Source organism: Leptonychotes weddellii, chromosome 1 (assembly GCF_054177405.1).
Source record: "Leptonychotes weddellii isolate Sample4059 chromosome 1, ASM5417740v2, whole genome shotgun sequence".
Taxonomy (NCBI): domain Eukaryota; kingdom Metazoa; phylum Chordata; class Mammalia; order Carnivora; family Phocidae; genus Leptonychotes; species Leptonychotes weddellii.
In genome coordinates this window covers 56,350,715-56,369,432 of record NC_138369.1, presented here as the reverse complement: position 1 = coordinate 56,369,432, position 18,718 = coordinate 56,350,715, and the positions used below count along the sequence as shown (strand labels likewise).

The 18,718-nt window shown below is 35.6% G+C and overlaps 1 protein-coding gene across 1 annotated transcript in view; it reads right to left on the bottom strand.

Moving 5' to 3' along the window:
* Positions 1-242: 242 nt before the first annotated feature.
* The window catches only part of GOLGA4 (golgin A4), a 108,195-nt gene continuing 89,719 nt past the window's right edge, over positions 243-18,718 (bottom strand). Inside the window, exons 21-23 of the mRNA XM_081818860.1 lie at positions 14,601-14,704; positions 9,679-9,765; positions 243-938 (exon numbers count right to left, since the gene is read on the bottom strand). Of these exons, the coding sequence (XP_081674986.1) occupies positions 915-938; positions 9,679-9,765; positions 14,601-14,704 (215 nt within the window). The 3' untranslated portion in view covers positions 243-914. The remainder of the gene's footprint in view (positions 939-9,678; positions 9,766-14,600; positions 14,705-18,718) is intronic.

The following is an 18,718-nucleotide window of genomic DNA, read 5'->3' as shown; positions in this document are numbered from 1 at the left end:
ACTCCAGAGGGAGGAGGCATCCCCAAGTTGGCAGACTCCTAAAACACACACCATTAAGTATTTTTTGTTTCCATACTTCTTCTAACTTGGTCATGCTAATTTTGAACATAAAAAATCTTTCCAAATAGTTAGCATTTAGCTATCTTGACAAACAGTTCCTCAAAATATTCACCCAGATAGAACATCATTTCTTAACTATTTTGAAATAGATTTCAACATAATAAAAAAGCACAATAAGCAAATTTTATATAGTAAATAAACTTTATTTATCTGTTCTTCCAAGATGACATTGCCAACAGTCACAGATCTGCATACAATACAGTATGCATACAATACAATATTGACTATTTACAATTTACAGTAGTATTTTTTCCTCTGAAAAATATAAGTACAAAAGCTAAGTAAACAATGAGGTACTGCTGTTTGGATTTATCATATGTATAGCTTAAAGAACTAGTCTTTAGCAAATTTTCAACAAATCAATCTGGATAAAATACTCAATTTAAATGCTCTAATTTATCAGAAAAAATCTACTAAGTTTCACCTCAAAATGTATTGCACAAGTCTTTAAAAGAAATCACCCTAAAAATAAATAGGAAAGGCAAGCAGTTCTTCAAAAAGAGGGACAAAAAGAATGGAAGAAAGGAACATTAAATGAGCCCGTAAGTCAGGTTGAGTTATTCAAAATATCTTTTAAAACAACATAAAACTCCTCCCAACAAAAAAGGAAAAAACTATCACCATTTCTCCATTGATACAATTGATCTGAAAGGCAGTCTGCAATATATCTGCGGGCCAATGTCAGGTTTCTCCTGGTGTTTGGCTCCATATCGGGCCCTGAATAACAGCTTGCTTCTCAAAGAGGCAAACCCAGACAGGGCTCCACGCCTGCCCAACACCACCACCCCGTTTCTTCAAGATGACGATCGGAGCCATGACTGGAAAAGAAGAAGGGAAAAGGGATAAAGAAAAAAAATTTTAAGCCAACTTTTTGGGAGATTTGTTTTTTCAAGTTAAAATAAAACTATATTCTATGGTCTAGGGATTGAAGTAGAAATATTCTCTAAATTAAATCCTAAAAAAAATCTTCTAAAAATTCTTGGAATGATCTGACCTATAGATCCTACAGGTCAGCAATCCTGAAAGACAGGACGTTTCAGTGACATCTGGAACTGCCACCTTTCACATGTCCTGAATGCTACTGATCATAGCTGGAGAAGCCAGGAGTACGTGTGCTGACTTGGCAGAACCTCACAAGGATGCAGTTATTTAAAGGGGACAGAGAGTTCTTCCCTTTTCTCTAATGTGTTGATTTTTCTACATATTGCAATTCTCCTAGGATGATATGCATGGCAGCAAAGGACAAACAGCATTTTGGTGTAAAAAAGCTATGCCTCATCGGAAATTAACAAACTCAATTTTAAAAACCCCTAAAATGCTAAAAGAAATGATGTTAATGAATGATTCCTAATAAGGTTTCTCTGATTAAAATGCTAAAAGCCAGTAGCTAGATTAAGTTAAAATGCCACAAAAATAAATTACCAAATAAAATTGAGATAAACTTTTTATACATATTTAGTGGAAAGACAAAGTTTTAAAGTCTTCACAATTTGTAAGTGAAAAATATAATCCACTGATACTCATGATGTATTCCCAATAGTGTATTATTTATAAAACTTGCTCAACAATCAGGTTGGTCCTAGAAACCTAAAGAAGATGAGAAAAATATCTGCTGTCATATTTAAATTCCTATGTCAGTTATTATTTTGAAGCCTTAGCTTGTACTGTTGTGGGAAAAGAAATTCACATATGATTTAATAATGCTGCACAATGTCAATGTCCTGAAAAACCAAAAAAAAAAAAAAAAAGGCTGGGAGAACTTTTCTAGTTTAAAAGAAACTAGAAAAACATGACAATGACATGCGATGTGCAATCTCTGAGTGGATCCTGGAATTTAAAAAATTATGAAAGACATTATTTGAAAAACTGGAAAAATGTGAATATTTACAATATACTAGGTAACAGTATGTTAATATTAAATTTCCTGAGAGTGATAATTGTATTGTTGAGTTTGTAGGAAAATGCCCAAAAGACATTTGCTAAAGTATTTATTTTGCAAGTTTGCAAGTAAGTGTCAAATGCTTGTAAGCACAAGTGTTTGCAAGCAATGGTCAAGTGTTAGGGAGGGGAAGATATATATGGAGAAAGAGCAAGAGTGAGACAGCAAGTGAGAAAATTTTGCAAAAGGTTAAGAATTGGTGAATATCGGTGAAGGGTATATAGGTGTTCACTGCACTATTTTTACAAATCTTATGTTTGAAATTTTTCAAAATAAAAGCTGAAGAGACAATCGATAAAATGCTACATAGTACACACTTCCAGTGATAAATGATAGTATTTAAATGATACAAAGACAAGCATTATGCAGTATTCATAATACCATGAGAAAAGGAAAATGTTAAGGGATTTACAAGACTAAAGATAGTTGTAGATAATCACTAAGGCAGGTTAACTGATGTACACTAAAATCAAAATTAGACTCAAATATAGGCATAAATGATTTTTAAAGCTAAAAGATTAAAAAAGAAAAGCTATATATTTGGCATTTTAAACCTTGATACCATTAGCTGAATACTAGCTGAATTAAGAATCACAGAGAATCTTTATCTTAATTCGATTAAGCTCTATTAATTGCAATCTAGCTTATTTGTCAATTGTAAAAATTGCAGCGAAGTCAGAGGTAAAGATGTACCGTGAATGTTAGGTGGTGCCAAGTCAAGCCACTAGCATGACTAATACACGGAGCTGATGGCAGGGTGTTTAAATGGTGAAGACAGTTAACTGTGTCCAAACAGTTTAGATGCCTTCACTTCCTAATACCAATATGCTAACGACAAACAGCCGCATTCAATCGAAGCAGGCTGCCTAAGGGTCTCCTCGGGACAGATGTTAGCTTGTTATACCATATGAGCCCAGGAAGTAATAAAATTACATTTGTTTTTAAAATCAACTTTACTAGTTTTCATTATTTCAGACTGGCCTTGATAAGTGGGCCTTACAATATTTTAAATTCTGGTTTCATGAAATATATCGTTTCACCTCTATCTAGAAAATGATTTTTCATTTCTCTCTCACAATCTTTATTAATTGCCAAGACTAATCTTGGGAAATAAAAACAAAAAAGATGATAAAATACATAAATTTTTTTGAATTAATACAATTTTAAAGAGCAATTTTTAAACTTTCAATTATTATTTAAAGAAGCAAAATTTCCTAAGATTATGTAACTCTTACTGGTGGTGGTGATTATTAATCTATATATTATTAATCTATAAAACAGAATTAACAGAAAATACCTATATTAACCCACCGCATAATCATATATTCATTAAACAAAAGAGCAAAAGAATGCCAGCGAAATGGTTAGTATCATGCAATACATTTGATTTTTGCACAAAAGACACAAGACATTATTCTTCACTCACCACATGCTAACTAAGCACAGACTGATGGTTTACTCAGAAGATACCACTGCGAGGTGAAGTATACTACAAGCCAGGAAGAAAAAAAGCTTATTGGGTTAGTTTTAAGACTTAATATAACACAGAGATTATATGTGTATATGAATTTCAAAGGATTAAACAGAATGTACTTAACATTTTCTCAAATCTCCCCAAATCAAGGGAGCATAGGCAAAGTATAAGGAATCTGTAACACCTCCCTCCCATCCTAACTATAGTATTATGTAGCTTTCATTTGCAACTTTAAAAATTTGAACAACATAATTAAAGATACTTCACACTTTGAGTAAATATTTATATAGAAGATTAACTGGGTATGATTATTTGCTTTATAAAAAGATTTATTTCATAGTTCCATTAAAGTACACATTAAACTTTGATTTATATAATCTCAATTTACCATCAAAAATCTGGGGAAAAATTTGGGGGAAAATGTTGACGGATGTGAATACAGTAGGTCTATATGTTGAACTGTCATTCCTAATATACGTCAGTTTTATCACTGAATAACCCTCCTGTAATTCAACAGTATATTGTCAGGAATGATTTCAGGAATGATGACCCAAACCAAAATTTCCAGTCAAGGGGACCCAATCTCAAACATACTTTTTACTGTAACAACCTCCTTAAATAAATTCTTTGTCCTATCTAAAATGGCCATAATCTTATTCTGGTTTGCTTCAAAATAGCATCAGTAAAAAGGGTTATTTATAAAATCTGAGTCTGTTCTTAGTGTAACCATCAGAAGAATCATTTTACTTTTCTATTATATTTAATTGTGCAGTTAGTAAGAAGCAGCAAAATCAAAAGACAAACTAGAAAATAATATTTGCAACACACACAACATAATAAGGCCAGTATCCTATTGAAAAACTTGCAGAAGTAGGCAAAATATATATAAATGGATGCTCCCTGTGTCTATGCTTGTAAGCATTGAAAAACTGGAAACGGCTTACGTGTCTATCAATGGGAAATTGGTGAACTAAATTGTAGGACATCCATATAATCATACAATCACCCAGTAAAAAGAATAAGGTACATCAATTTGTAATGAGGTGGAATAAAATAAAAATAAACATGTTAAGTGAAAAAAGCAAGCTGTTGCATTCTGCCACTTTTATAAAATACTTAAGTGATTAAAAACATAATTATAAATATATATTTATAAATCTTATTAGAAAGCCTGGGGATATTCAACAAACTATTAACAGAGATGATCATGGCATGGTAGAAAGTGTTGGGAAGCTGAAAACATGAAGGTCTCCCTCTCTACGTAATATGATTCTGAATTGTTTGCAATGTTTTCTTTTGCAATGACCACGTATTATACAATTCTAACAAAATCAAGAGTCAAAACCACTTTTGAGACAACAAATAAGTACTTTATCTGTACAGTATTTTTCACTCTGCATCAGTATCTATTTCTTTTTTTTTTTTTTAAGACTTTATCTATTTTTTGACAGAGAGAGAGACAGCGAGAGAGGTAACACAAGCAGGGGGAGTGGGAGAGGGAGAAGCAGGCTTCCCATGGAGCAGGGAGCCTGATGCGGGGCTCGATCTCAGGACCCTGGGATCACGACCTGAGCCGAAGGCAAACACCCAACGACTGAGCCACCCAGGCGCCCCTGCATCTGTTTCTTGATCCACCTTCCATGCATCTACTGAGCCCACACAAAAGCAAAGGTAAGCTTCTTTTGGGATGGAAAACTTCTGTATCTAACAATGCTTGAAAAGTTCAGATGAATTATTAACTCAGAGGAGATTCTTAAAATTCCAACCAAAGGGAAAAAGTGAGAAACATTAACTTAAGTACAAGACTGGTCAGGGCAAGGACTGATCAAGAACTTGACGCAACACAAAGGATCAGTGTGAAAGAAAAGCAAAAAAAACTCAAAAGAAAATCAATTTTTAAAAATGACAAGAGTGGATGGGGAATGAAAATAAGCCAAATGTTCTTCAATAGAAGAGAAAAAAATTTTCCTTCAATGGAGTCCTCAAGAAAATAGCCATCTAGGTGAAACATGTCAGTTTGCTAGTACCCTAAAAAGAAAAATGCATTTCTAAGAACACTTTAAAAGAGATGTCTATATAACAAAAGAACCTCTCAATTCCAAGAGATGAGTTAGCACCTGATTAAAATAAACTTTCTTAATAAAATTATCCTAAATAATAACACTCTCCTTAAAAAAAAAAAAAGCTGATGGTGTACTCGTAGGGCAGTTTTATTCAGCAAAAAAATAGACAAGTCAAAGACTTTTGTACTCACTCTTGCTCCTACCCTGTTACTCAAAGTATCTAGTGTACTCTGGCCGTCTAAGTTGCCTAAACCATCATAAAATGAAGTATCAGGTACAGTAAGCTGAAAAGCTGAGAGAAAGAAAAAGGCTGTTCTCACCAAAAACAGCACGTGCATTTGGTGTGTTTTCTTCTGAACTTCTGTTATACATAAGGCAATTTTTTTCCACTTGAAACAAATCTAAAACTTGAAAATCTACAAATAATTCAGTGCTGCCTATGGCTGGCACTCCAAGGCACTGGCATGGACACGGGGACATTTTCTGAGCTGCTATCATTCCTGCAAAATGACCTGACTGTCCTCCTGACATCTGTAATGACTGATCTTACACACATCAATATTAACTGACCATTCTAAGTCTCCTTTGCTAGGAAAGACATTCTACACACACGTATTGCTGCGTGGCGGCTAAGTGATCATCACCGCCCCCTCTACCATCATCTCAAAAACCCAATGCAAGCACTATACTCTGGTCTTCCGACAACCCTAATAAGGGGATGTTTGTTTTGTGAAGAAACAGAGGCTCTGAGACTTGTCAGTGAAGGACTAGGATTCCTTCTCTACACATCACAGCCCTCAAATAAGCCAGCATTTAATTATGCTGTACAATTTAATCTTGACTGGTAACAATTTCTCATCTATGAAATATAATCTTGAAATTAGGTTAAACTCTGAAACCACTTATTAAGTAATAACCGTTGTTTTCTATAATGGGGTTTTCAAATACAGAGTATTAAAACTCACTGAGGGGAGGGGAGGTAAAGCAAAAAGAGATATATTGAGAAATGCCTTACCAGCAGTCACAGAAATTCTTTGATCAAGGCCAAAAAGCAAATACACAATCATCAGGGTCATGAAGCAAAGTTTTAGACTGCATTCCTCCTACAACACCCACTAAATAATGCAAATGCTGGCGTGGCTACACATTGTCAGCACAAAGCGTGGTCCACACTCTCTCGAGCATCCCCGAAATTAATGGATGGGAAGGCAGCTCTGTAATGTGCTTGGGTTTGTTTTGGTTTACTTTTACCAGCTTTGTAGCGTCCAAAGTTATACTAACAAAGCACTCAAGGTGCTGATTTTAAATACAAAGGAAATTGTGCTGCATATTTATAACAAATTACAGAGAAGATCCATCTGGAACACACATTTAAAGCTAATGTGAAAAATAAATAAATAAATAAAGCTAATATCACTAAACAGTTTTTAAGTGCTCATTTAATAAACTCCTAAAAAAGCCCGTATTCTATACAGTTATATATCAAATGTAAAAACAACCATGAATCATTCTCAAGTACCAAGAATCTCAAACTAACAAAAGGTGACTCCAACTGATTTATAAGCCATCTTTGAGCCTCACTTCATGCTCATTATACATTATTTCATATTTCCTAAGCATCTATTTTTATTATTTGATTTATATTACTAGAAATACCTTTTATTTGTGCACAATGAATGGGTGCTACCTCTTCCCCCTAAAATTAAAGGCTCCCACAAGGTCAACAACCATTATCTTCCATATCTTCAATTTTCCTATACCCGCCACAACAAACAGAAGAGTAGGTGATTGCTGATTGAATTCATTCATTAAGCAAAAGCTAATGATGGATAAGACTCTGCTTGAAGAGTGGGACTTTCTTCCTGGGCAGGTCAGCCTCTGGGACAAGGGAGAATTATTTCAAGAAGGAACGAACAGTCACCATTTCATCCCTATCTAGAATGAATACCACTTTATTCAGGAATAAAGAGTGTAATGTTTTTCAAAGATTTCTTTTTAGTTAAAAAAAAAAAATTTCCATCTGCTTTAAAAGGTTTTTCTTTACATGGTTCACTATTTACACTATCAACTCACCATTTCCTTCAAGACAAACAAATCTAAGACTGCATGTGTGCATGGGGTAAAGGGGAATATTTCCCACCATATTGCCAAAGCCATGATAAAATGTAGCCCAAGAGTAAGAGGAGAGTTTGCCATACCCCAACATCAAGATGATAAAGAGGCCATGGGAGAATGAACAAAGGTATATTAGATCATTTAAAAATATTTTCTTAAACTGGGCCATAATGACAGAATCATGTCAACAGGTTCCAATTACACTGGAGAGTTTTATTTTCACAAAGACACAGGTGTATTATTCAGTGAGGAGGAAAAATACTCTGAGTAACTACATGGTTTTAGAATTAAAGTTTGCTATAATTTAAAACAACATTCTATTGACCAAGGGCGTACATTATAGTGATATACTTCTTATAAAAAATATTTATCACCAGAAATAACCAGAAATATCACCAATAATAACTACAGAAATAACAATGTTTTTCAGGCCATTAGATACAGGGAGGAATGCTTTCCAAAAAACACTTAAATGCTAACCAAAATAATTGCAACTGTCTCAGAAAATATACAATAGGTAAGTGATATAATGTGCAATGGAGTACTGGGACAAAGGTCAGGGATGCTGGGATGACTTTAGAGAAAGCAAGGAAGAGGAGGTCAGGATGTGCCTGATACACTGGGATTCCTTCACAATTGGCCCTGCGCAATGCATCAGAAGAGAGAAGCATCATGCCTGGCTGGCTCAGTTGGTAGGGATGCAACTTTTTTTCTTTATTATAAGTATGCTCCACGCCCAACATGGGACTTGAACTCATGACTTGAGATCAAGAGTTGCATGCTCTACCAACTGAGCCAGCCAGGAGCTCCAGGGTGCAACTCTTGATCTCAGGGCTATGAGTTCAAGCCCCACATTGTGCATGGAGCCTAACTTAAAAAGAAAAGAAATAAAATGGGCAAATTAAAAAAAGAAAGAAAGAAATGGCTGACAGGTGCAGGGTGTCTGGCCTGGAGAGGAAAAGTGCTCCACTCAGGCTATCCACAAATTTTTGGTTGAGTTCCATGGGTTAGAACCAGAACAAATTGGTAACCACTACAGGAAGGAAGATTGGGGCTTAAGATAAGCAAGAGCTGTTGTAAGAGACACACTCTGTCGAGATCAGATGGGATGCTTCGGGAGGTTTATTGACTTAGTCCTTCTTACTGGAGATACTCAGACATAGGCTAACCCATCATAAAGGAGACCTTTGCTTGCTTTAGTGAGAAGAGAACAGTGGTGCTGGGATCATGAAGCAAGTAAAGAAACGGGGGAGGATGTGAACGGTGCTGCAGGCTACCAGCAAGACAAGAAAAGGAAGCAGAAAGAGAAAGCTGGGGCAGGACCCGAGACGTCACAAATTTCACACTCTGCTTAGAATGGATCTTCTTACTGAATTACTGGCCCAGGGCAAAAAGAAGTTAGGCTTGGGAATAATTTTGCATAATTTATGAAGTGTGTATTTGTTTCATTTCAATTACAGCTAACTTCACACAAAGGTTTCTAATAATTCAATTATCTACATTTCCCTTGCTGGGTATGTCAAAAACTAAAAAATGCTTAAATTTTTCACTCAGAATTATTATATTTGAAAATAACTAAAGTAGGAAAGAGAGATGTAATCTATAGAACACCAAACATCATGGTGTAAACTGGTTTTAAAAATTATTACTGGAGATACCAGAACAAATGCCTTTTCTGTACTTCCCATAAATAGACCAAGTTCTGGAAATCCCACATACAGCATATATGGGTGTCAACCTCATATATGCTATTGAAGAAGACTGCTCTTTCCTTGAGGGCACCATTTCATATTTGCCATTGGTTAAACTTTCTTAATGTAGATTCACTCTCATTTTTTAGGCTACAGTATAATAAAAACTAAACATTTAAAATGTCTTCTATCAACTCAAAGTCTTTGTAAATGAAACAGGATATAAAAAGATGGGATAAAGTCATCTTCCATCTGTAGCCTACTTTTAAAGCTTACCATTAGCCGAGCATCTTCTCTTTCCAAAATTTTCTGAGTCTGATCATCAGGGAACTTCAGTACAGTGGTTATAACCTTTGCCATGGTCTACAAGAAAAACAACAAGAGATGATCACTAATAGACGGTGAAGCAGATGAAGTCTCACCCCATTCTGACATGTTCTGCTGGTGGGATTCTTTAGTGCTCTCAATGGAAGCCACGACCAAAGAAGTATGATGTGAAGGTATTAGTCAAGGAAATAACAGCCAACACTAGAATTTCAATTTAAAAGGACTCCTCACAATGTCTGGGTTGATATTATTTCAAGAAGATGCAATTACAATAGCATGAAGCTATATAAAGTTCTAATGCTCTTGGCCCTTTGTCTTAATTAAGATGAAACTTTATTACTCATTCATTTTATTAGGTTTTTTATTTGTAGAAATCTATCTAGTAAGTGATGTATTGCCAAACATATGCTCTAAAGAATCAGAATTATACTCCCAAGTTCAGCTTTAACTAAATCACATCATATATCTCATTAACATGGGCTACTGCATGAACATGAACATGCTTAGTAGATATTTTTTACAACATGCAGCACATCAGCCTAATAGAAATACAAATTACATTTTAAATAAACACAAGATGTTTTGTTCGGTAGGAAACATGATGAATCAAAACATTACACATGGTGGCTTGCAAAACAAGATCATAAATTGTGCAGATCTAAATGAATATACCGTAAGTCAGACTGTCACCCAAAAGCTCGTGGAAAATTCTCCTCAAAGGTGGAAATTCCCTATTTTGTATCAAGATGAGATGTTTTGAGGGAGACAGAGAGGAAAGAAGATACCTTATGAAATAAGATACACTTACGAAATAAGTAGGATAACAAGTTCAGTGCTTACATACAAATTCAGGTGCTAGTGCTCTCCCCTGAGGATTCCCACAGAGGATGGCAGGGTCACCTAGATAACTCACTCTAACATTCTTGGTTCACAGTTACACAGACTCTGTGTGTGTGTGTGTATGGGAGGGGGCCGGAGACTAGAGAAGGCCATAAGGAAAAGATGACATAATAGAGTTAACCAAAAATTTTACAAACTCACATCATATATAATGTATATGCAGAATTATCTCCAGGAAGGAAAGAAACTAATGTTTTTTAAAATTCCTATTATGTGCCAAGCCTAGGCAAGGCACTTTACATATTTCTAATACTTATTTCAACTAATACTGTTCTTCCACCACAAACCCCATACACAGCAAGATTTCAGCCCCCTTCCTTCCTTTCATCTTTACCTCTGCCATTTTGAGGATCAAAAAAATACCATTTAAGGGGCAGCTGGGTGGCTCAGTCATTAAGCGTCTGCCTTCGGCTCAGGTCATGATCCCAGGGTCCTGGGATGGAGCCCCACATCGGGCTCCCTGCTCCGCGGGAAGCCTGCTTCTCCCTCTCCCACCCCCCTTGCTTGTGTTCCCTCTCTCGTTGTGTCTCTCTCTTTCAAATAAATAAATAAAATCTTTTAAAAAAAATACCATTTAAAACAATGCAGTTCTTGGAGAATTCCAAAGGCATTTTACAAAACCCTCATCCTTTAAATTGTATTGCCTAGATAGAACAGAATCTTCCATGCTAAACCAGTCTAGAAACTAAGCATATGTGTCATGAAATGACAAGAGGAATATGAAGTAGAGACTATTTCAGTATTCTTTTCATTAACAGTCTGAAGCAATTTTTAATGGTTTTTGGTATACTAAGAAGACTGTTTTTAGGAATTAATTTCAATAGCTGGTAAGATTCAAAGTACCCAAAAGTCCACTTATATTCACTCTGAAACCACATACATGCACACACAAACATGTCTGTCAAAAAAAAACCCAAACTGTCGCTAGTTGTCTTCACATTTCTAGACAATGTTAACGAGAAACCCACCTCTAGATTCATCAGCGATCCTGAAATTGTAGCAGATTACCCAGTAAAGACTTAAAGCTCTTCCCTGGCTTGCCAAAAAACTTAAATGGAGAAGCCTAGGCTCTTTGCCATACCTTGGGAGAGAACTCAGTCTGTCTATTCTATATACAATATCCTCAGTCCCTGGGAAGTAAGGCAAAGTTCAAATGAGCCACCTGGTTTAGAGGTGGCATCTCCTGCCAGGTTTTCTTGAGGGAGAAGCTTTAATAAAAATTAGGGTGAGAAACACTTTCTACTGAAAAGGAAAGCAGGCTGAATTTAGCATGGAGGATCAAAACCCAAGAAAAAGAAAGTGAAGGACAGAAGAAAGAAGGGACACTTACTTAGCTTCATACTATAAGAATGTGTGTCCTACATGTGGTCTTCTTAAATAAATCATCTGCCTTATAAAATAAGGAACACTGTGTGCAAAAGCAGATGAAGAAACACAGGTGGGATGACATACATATCCTGCTGGACAAGATACAACTTCAGATGAGGATCAAATCCCAAAGGCCACAATATACTCTGGCTCACTCTAAAATCACAACCTGGTCTCCATTTCAAATTCTTTAATGTGTAGAAATGAAGCAAATCAGTAAAAGATATGTCTAAAACCAGCTCTGATCTTGTCAATCTCTGCTCAAGGGCTAACTAACCCCCAATCCCTACAGGTAAAACTCTGAAAACATTCCATGCCTTCCACACCCTGTGGAGCCCTAAAAGGAGTCACCGCCACCACAGATCCAGTGTTTCAGTTGGACCAGACTACTTGTCATTCCAAAACCCACACTCAATTTCCTGCCTTGGACCTCCTGTCTAGGCTTTCCCTCACATCTGAGTTCATCTATTCAAATCTAACCACCCCCACATACCCCCCCCACCCGGGTTTAAAGCCCAGCAGATACACCTGCTTCTCCACAATGTCCTCCTTGACCCTCCCACAAGTCAACAGGAGAACTCTGTGCCTCTCTTAATGACATTCTGTATCATGTTATGCTTAACTGCGAACAGGTCCACTTTCCTACTATATAGTAAACTCCTTAAAATTAGGGATGGTGTAAAAAAAAATTAGGGATAGTGTCAAATTTCATCTTTCTACCCATCGTGGTGATAAACAAAAGGCCGCATGTAGCAAGTGCTCAATAAATAAGCAGTAAATTAAGCTGAATATCTGCTACTGATTTTCTATATTTACCTGTAAAATGTGATGGCAGAATGACAGACTCATCATTAACCAGATGCATTGAATGCTGACGATAAAAGACCAGAGAGAGCACTCTGCCACATGGACTCCCAGTCAGGTATTAGACGGGGTGTCCTGTGTCCTGAGGACACCCCTTTCAGCTGTTTCCTAAGTCACAGCCTAAAACAAGCTGCACAACCCTGGAAGCACAAGCTTGCACTTGGCAGCCTGGCACTGCCCCCGAACGCATCTATGCTTGGGCTGGCTCTTTCTTCAGGATTCAAACTCCGTAGAGATCTCAGCCTCCACAGTTCACAACCTCCAGAAGACACAGTTTGAGGCAGTCAGTCTCTTCATTCCACAGATCAAGAAAAGGTCAAATAATTTATTTAGCACACTGGATCACAGCTTTAGATTCAACAAATGAACCAAGAGAGCTACAGTTCTGAGGTCTTTTTTTTTTTTTTTTTAAAGATACACCCTTCTCCCTTCCCTTCAGTAACAAGGTAACATTAAATTATCTACCCCACCCCAGATACAGGCTACTATCCAATAAAGACTTATTAAGAGATTGTTATATTTCATTAGCTTTATTTTTAAAAAGCAGAAAATTCGCTTTAGCTATTCTTTGAATTTAAAAAAAAATTCCTTTAAGGAAAAAAACTGAATTACTATGAATTAACGTACCCTTCCTGTGTTACATGCTCAGGATCACACTAGATACTACTTTAATTTGAAATTATTTGATACAATGAAATGAGATTTCTATAGATATTAAGGATTCAAATGACTTAGAGCCCTATAACTCCTAGTGTTTAGCTGAATCTATAATCCATAAATTCACAATATTCTTTCAAGAGATTTTCTTATGCCCTTACTTTTTAGTCTTCAAATATATCTGCCAAATCCCTGAACTGGCTTAGCACTCTTTGACTTAGTAACCCCCAAAGACCCATAAGTTAAAACACTGATTGCTTCTAAAAATGGAAAACTCATGATCCCATTCTCAGCCAACGTATATGGACAATGTAAAAGTTTATGAAGGTAAAAAGTTGAAGCAATGTCAGAAAAGAAATTGCTTTAAATGAAAAATTCTGAGGAAAGGCTAATGAATTTCCCTAAATATATTCAATTCAAGACACATTTATCAAAAGTCCAATATAAGGCTCTTTTAAGAACACTGCAGGGGATACAGACAAGAAAAAGACAATAGTATATACTCAAGAACCTTACAATAAATTTAACATTCCAGAAAACAAATTTAGCCAAGCACTATTACTTATATTATGTGGTGATTTTAATGATCAATATTCCATTTATATAGGAATGATTTTTCTCACAGTGACTAAAGTAAAATATTTCTAAATATCTCTAAGCAATTACTTAATTATGTAGTCTACTACTTAATTCTTAATATGACCATTTCCAATACTTCCACATTACCCTAAAGTTTCCATGAAAATGAAATCTATTCTCCTAACTTTAAGACTTGAGGTCAAAAGTAAAAATAGCCACATATTTCACAAAGTATTAGTTAATGAAATGTCAATTTTTAGTACTCAGCATCATCCAACAGTATTTTTTAATTAATATTTTATAACTATAACAAATATAAGCAAGATATGCCAATTCACTTTTGTAAACTAAGAACAATAACCCAATTACCTATTATCTATTATTAGCATGTATGGTCTGCCAACAGTAAAGATATAGCATCAATATGTGTATTAAAGTATTAAACGTGGGCACATTTCCTTTTAAATTAAGCCACATGCCAAATTATCAGAAATGATTTATACCTTAGTCTCACGACCCATCATATACTCAAAAAGCACTTTTCGCAAATACTCAAACTCGGTAGGTTCTCCAAAGAGCGAGACATCAGTATGGTACAAACTGCCACCTGTCAAATAAGAAAAAACAGATCACATTGTAAAGAAAAACCAGATAAGCTACTTATTACTTAGACACTAGACAAACTAAAGAACAATCCAAGGAATAAAGGGAGGCATCATTCTTGTATTAATTATATTGTACTCTATAGTATTGTGCATACATACACAAATCATTCCAATTGGTATTTTTCCATTTTAAGAAAAAATAAGAATTATCATAGCAATTTTATTTCTCACATCTTTTCCTCCTCCTCCTTTTGGCATGGCAATTTTAAAAGACTATACTTAGGGAATACAAAGATTCCTTAAAACTGGTATTTCTCTTCTCAATATTATGTGGTTGGCTTCAGATATTCCACAACGACTAAAATTAATAATCATTTGTATTTATTAAGAACTTAGTATATTGGAACAGAATTCTAGTTTTTCTAGTATTCCAAATCTAAAAGCACTTAAGTTTAAATCAAGTTTTCAAAACTCTTTGGATACACAGGACAAATAAAATAACTTGAAAATGCATGAAATATTAATGCCATTTTAGTGGTTTTCAAATATTTTGGTTCAACATCTTAAAGCCTGTCATAAAAAGTTACAGTCCATCTGTTAACCAAGCCCCATTTCAACCTAAAAGTAAACAATAAATACAGTTCAGGTATATGAAATCACACTGAATATTATGTGTAAAAATTTATACCTTGATAACCCTGGATTTTTAAAAAACTGAATATAGGAAATATCACTGTGCAGCAAGATAATACATCAAGGCTTCCAATACTGGACGATGAACAATATGTGAACCTCTAAATGCCAAAGTTGAAAGTGGCCTCTCATTGTAACTTTCCATTTCTTTTGGTTGAGAATTTAAACCACCATTTGTTCAGTAAAAAGAAACAAATGAAATCTCATGGAGTATTATTGACACATATGAGATTGGTAAAATCCTAAAAGCAAATAATGCCAAGAACTGGTGAGTATGCAGGACAATGGAAATGTGGTTACCTTGAGGTAAAGCTCATACAGGGAAAGCAGGATAAGTTCTTTTTACCCGATTTAGTTATTCCACATTTTTGAGGGTCTGTTTTAACACCAGTAGTCTGTTCCAGTGATGGATTTGTCTACGCCTGCTCTAACACTTCACTCTATTAATTATGATGACTTCATAGCCTGTCTTGTTGTTTAGCTGGGGAAGCCCTCCCACAGCACTGACTGTGAAGTGTGAACGGATACAACCACTATAGACAATAACTTGGCATTCCTTTGCAGAGCTTCATAAAGTGGAAGACAAGCATACTCTATGATGCAAAAATTCAATTCCTACCAAAACATCCTAGAGAAATGCTTCACATGTACACCAGAAGTCAACGTTCACAATTACAGTGTTTATAAAAGCAAAACTGAGACAATTCAAAGGTCCACCAACAGGAGAATAAATAAAATATGGTATACGGATAGAAGGTATTATTACTAAACTCAGCATTCAAAATGGTTAAACTATAGCTTCTAGAATGAAATTCAAAATCACAATGCTAGGTGAAAAAAGGGCAGGAATATGCAGAATATATACAGTATATCATTTCTATACAGCCCAAAACATGTAGCACATTGAAGTCAATTGTCTTAGAGAACCGTACATATGCTGTAGCATGTTACCAGTGGGTTACCCTTGGGAGAGAACAGAGAGATAGGAGACTGAAGAGCAGCACAAGGAGCACTGGCAACGTTCTAGAGGGCGAATTCGTAAGTGCTAACCAGTCTTCGTACTTGGTATTTACTTTGCATGCATTTGTATGTTTGGAATATTTCATTTTTTAAAAGTGTACACCTTTAAAGCCCCAACTCACTCAAACCACACCTTTAGCTGCGCTCCCCTGCTAGAACCTCTAAACAAGCTCTCAAACCACACTTTGTAAATACACAGCAACCAGAACTCAATAATGATAATGCACTACTTCCTCTTCAAAAGCCATTTATATATCATACTTAAGTGTTTCATTCCTCTAGATTGAGGCAAAATGCAAGAGTTTACAATGTTGTACCCTTTTCAGAAAATAATTGATTTTATTATTATAAACACGTGGATTACTTATGTATAGCCATTTTCCTGGACAAGTAATTAATATTGTTTTTCAATACATATACCCCCTTTCTTGTCTTCTCCCTAACAGTAGCATATAAAAGAAATTTCTTCCTCTCCTCATAATTCTTACTTTCGGTTTTAAGCAATGAGAGTGGAAATTAGTTATTCAAATAAAAATGCTTGCCAGGTTGTCTACCCATTGCTTCTTGTGAGTCTTTCCAAATAACTTTATCTGAGTACTACGCAGCATTTTTAATACAATACTTTACCTGGGCCCAATTCCAAAATGTGCAACTGGAAAATCCATTTAACTACACTTGAAACAATCTTAATCTAACTAAGTGTATTACAGATAATTTTAGTTAAAAGCAGGCTTGGCTCAGATTCTCTTTAAAACTGTACATGCATTTTATTTAATTGGAAGATAAAAATAAAAAACTAATTTTACATTTACAATCACACCTAAGAATAAATGTAATAAAAAAGGTGCAAGAGAACTACTCAGGACAATAAGCATTAGTGACAGAAATTAAAGAAGACCTAAGTAAATGCTGAAAGATATCATGATTATGGGTTGCGTACTCAATACCATAGAGGTGCCAATTCTCTTCAATCTTTCTATAAATTCAAAGCAATCCTAATCAAAATCCTCTCACGTCTGGGTGTGTGTTTTGAGCGTAACTTGATAATCTCATTCTAAAACTTAAATGGACATTCAAAGAGCTAAGGATAGCTAAGACACTCTTGAAAAACAGAGTGGGAGGGCTTCCCCAGCTAAACAACAAGACAGGCTATGAAGTCATCATAATTAATAAGAGTGAAGTGTTAGAGCAGGCGTAGACAAATCCATCACTGGAACAGACTACTGGTGTTAAAACAGACCCTCAAAAATGTGGAATAACTAAATCGGGTAAAAAGAACTTATCCTGCGTTCCCTGTATGAGCTTTACCTCAAGGTAACCACATAGATAATGTGGGAATGTTTCCATTTACAGAAGAATTCCAGTTAATATCTGCACAAGAAATGGGAGAATGTGAATATCACCATTAAACAATAGTGAAACAACAGATCTTAGAAAACAGCCCCCACTGGGTGCTAAAATCAAGGTGAAAGATAATGAGTCAAACTGATGACACCTGGAACTGTGTGAAAGCAGTTACAAAAAAGACATGTGTCTTTTGATGTGAAACAATATATAGTTTGGCTCCCTTTGGGAGGTACTATTGCCAATAACACAAATCTAAATCTGACCAAGCCCCTCATTCTAACTACTAGGGGATGGAGCACCAAGAGTTCAGAATGCCTTACAGACGTATGCACAAGTAATTTGGTCTCTTTAACAAATAAATAACAAAAGGAGAGAGAAAGGGAGAGAGAGAAAGACAAGGAATCTAGAGTTTTAAAAAGAGATTTAAGTGATTTCTCAATCAAAGTAGTATGGGTACTACTTGGCTACTGATTCAAATAAATCAACTGTCTCCCACCACCACTGCCAGAAAACATTTATGAAACTACAAGTGTCTGAATACTGACTAGTTATTTGATTAAGGAATTACTGTGAAATTTTTTTTTTTTTAAAGATTTTATTTATTTATTTGAGACAGAGAGAATGAGAGAGACAGAGAGCACATGAGAGGGGGGAGGGAGCCCGATGCGGGACTCGATCCCCGGACTGCAGGATCATGACCTGAGCCGAAGGCAGTCGCTTAACCAACTGAGCCACCCAGGCGCCCTACTGTGAAATTTTTAAGTGTGATATTAGTACCATGGTTATTTCAAAGGAATCCTCTGTATAGATACATACTGAAATATTTACATATGAAGTAAGATATAATATCTAACTTACTTTAAAATAATGCAATGGACTAAGAATAGGAAAGGTTGGGGTACAGATGAACCAAGATTAGATATGTCTTGGGTGCCTGGGTGGCTCAGTCGTTAAGC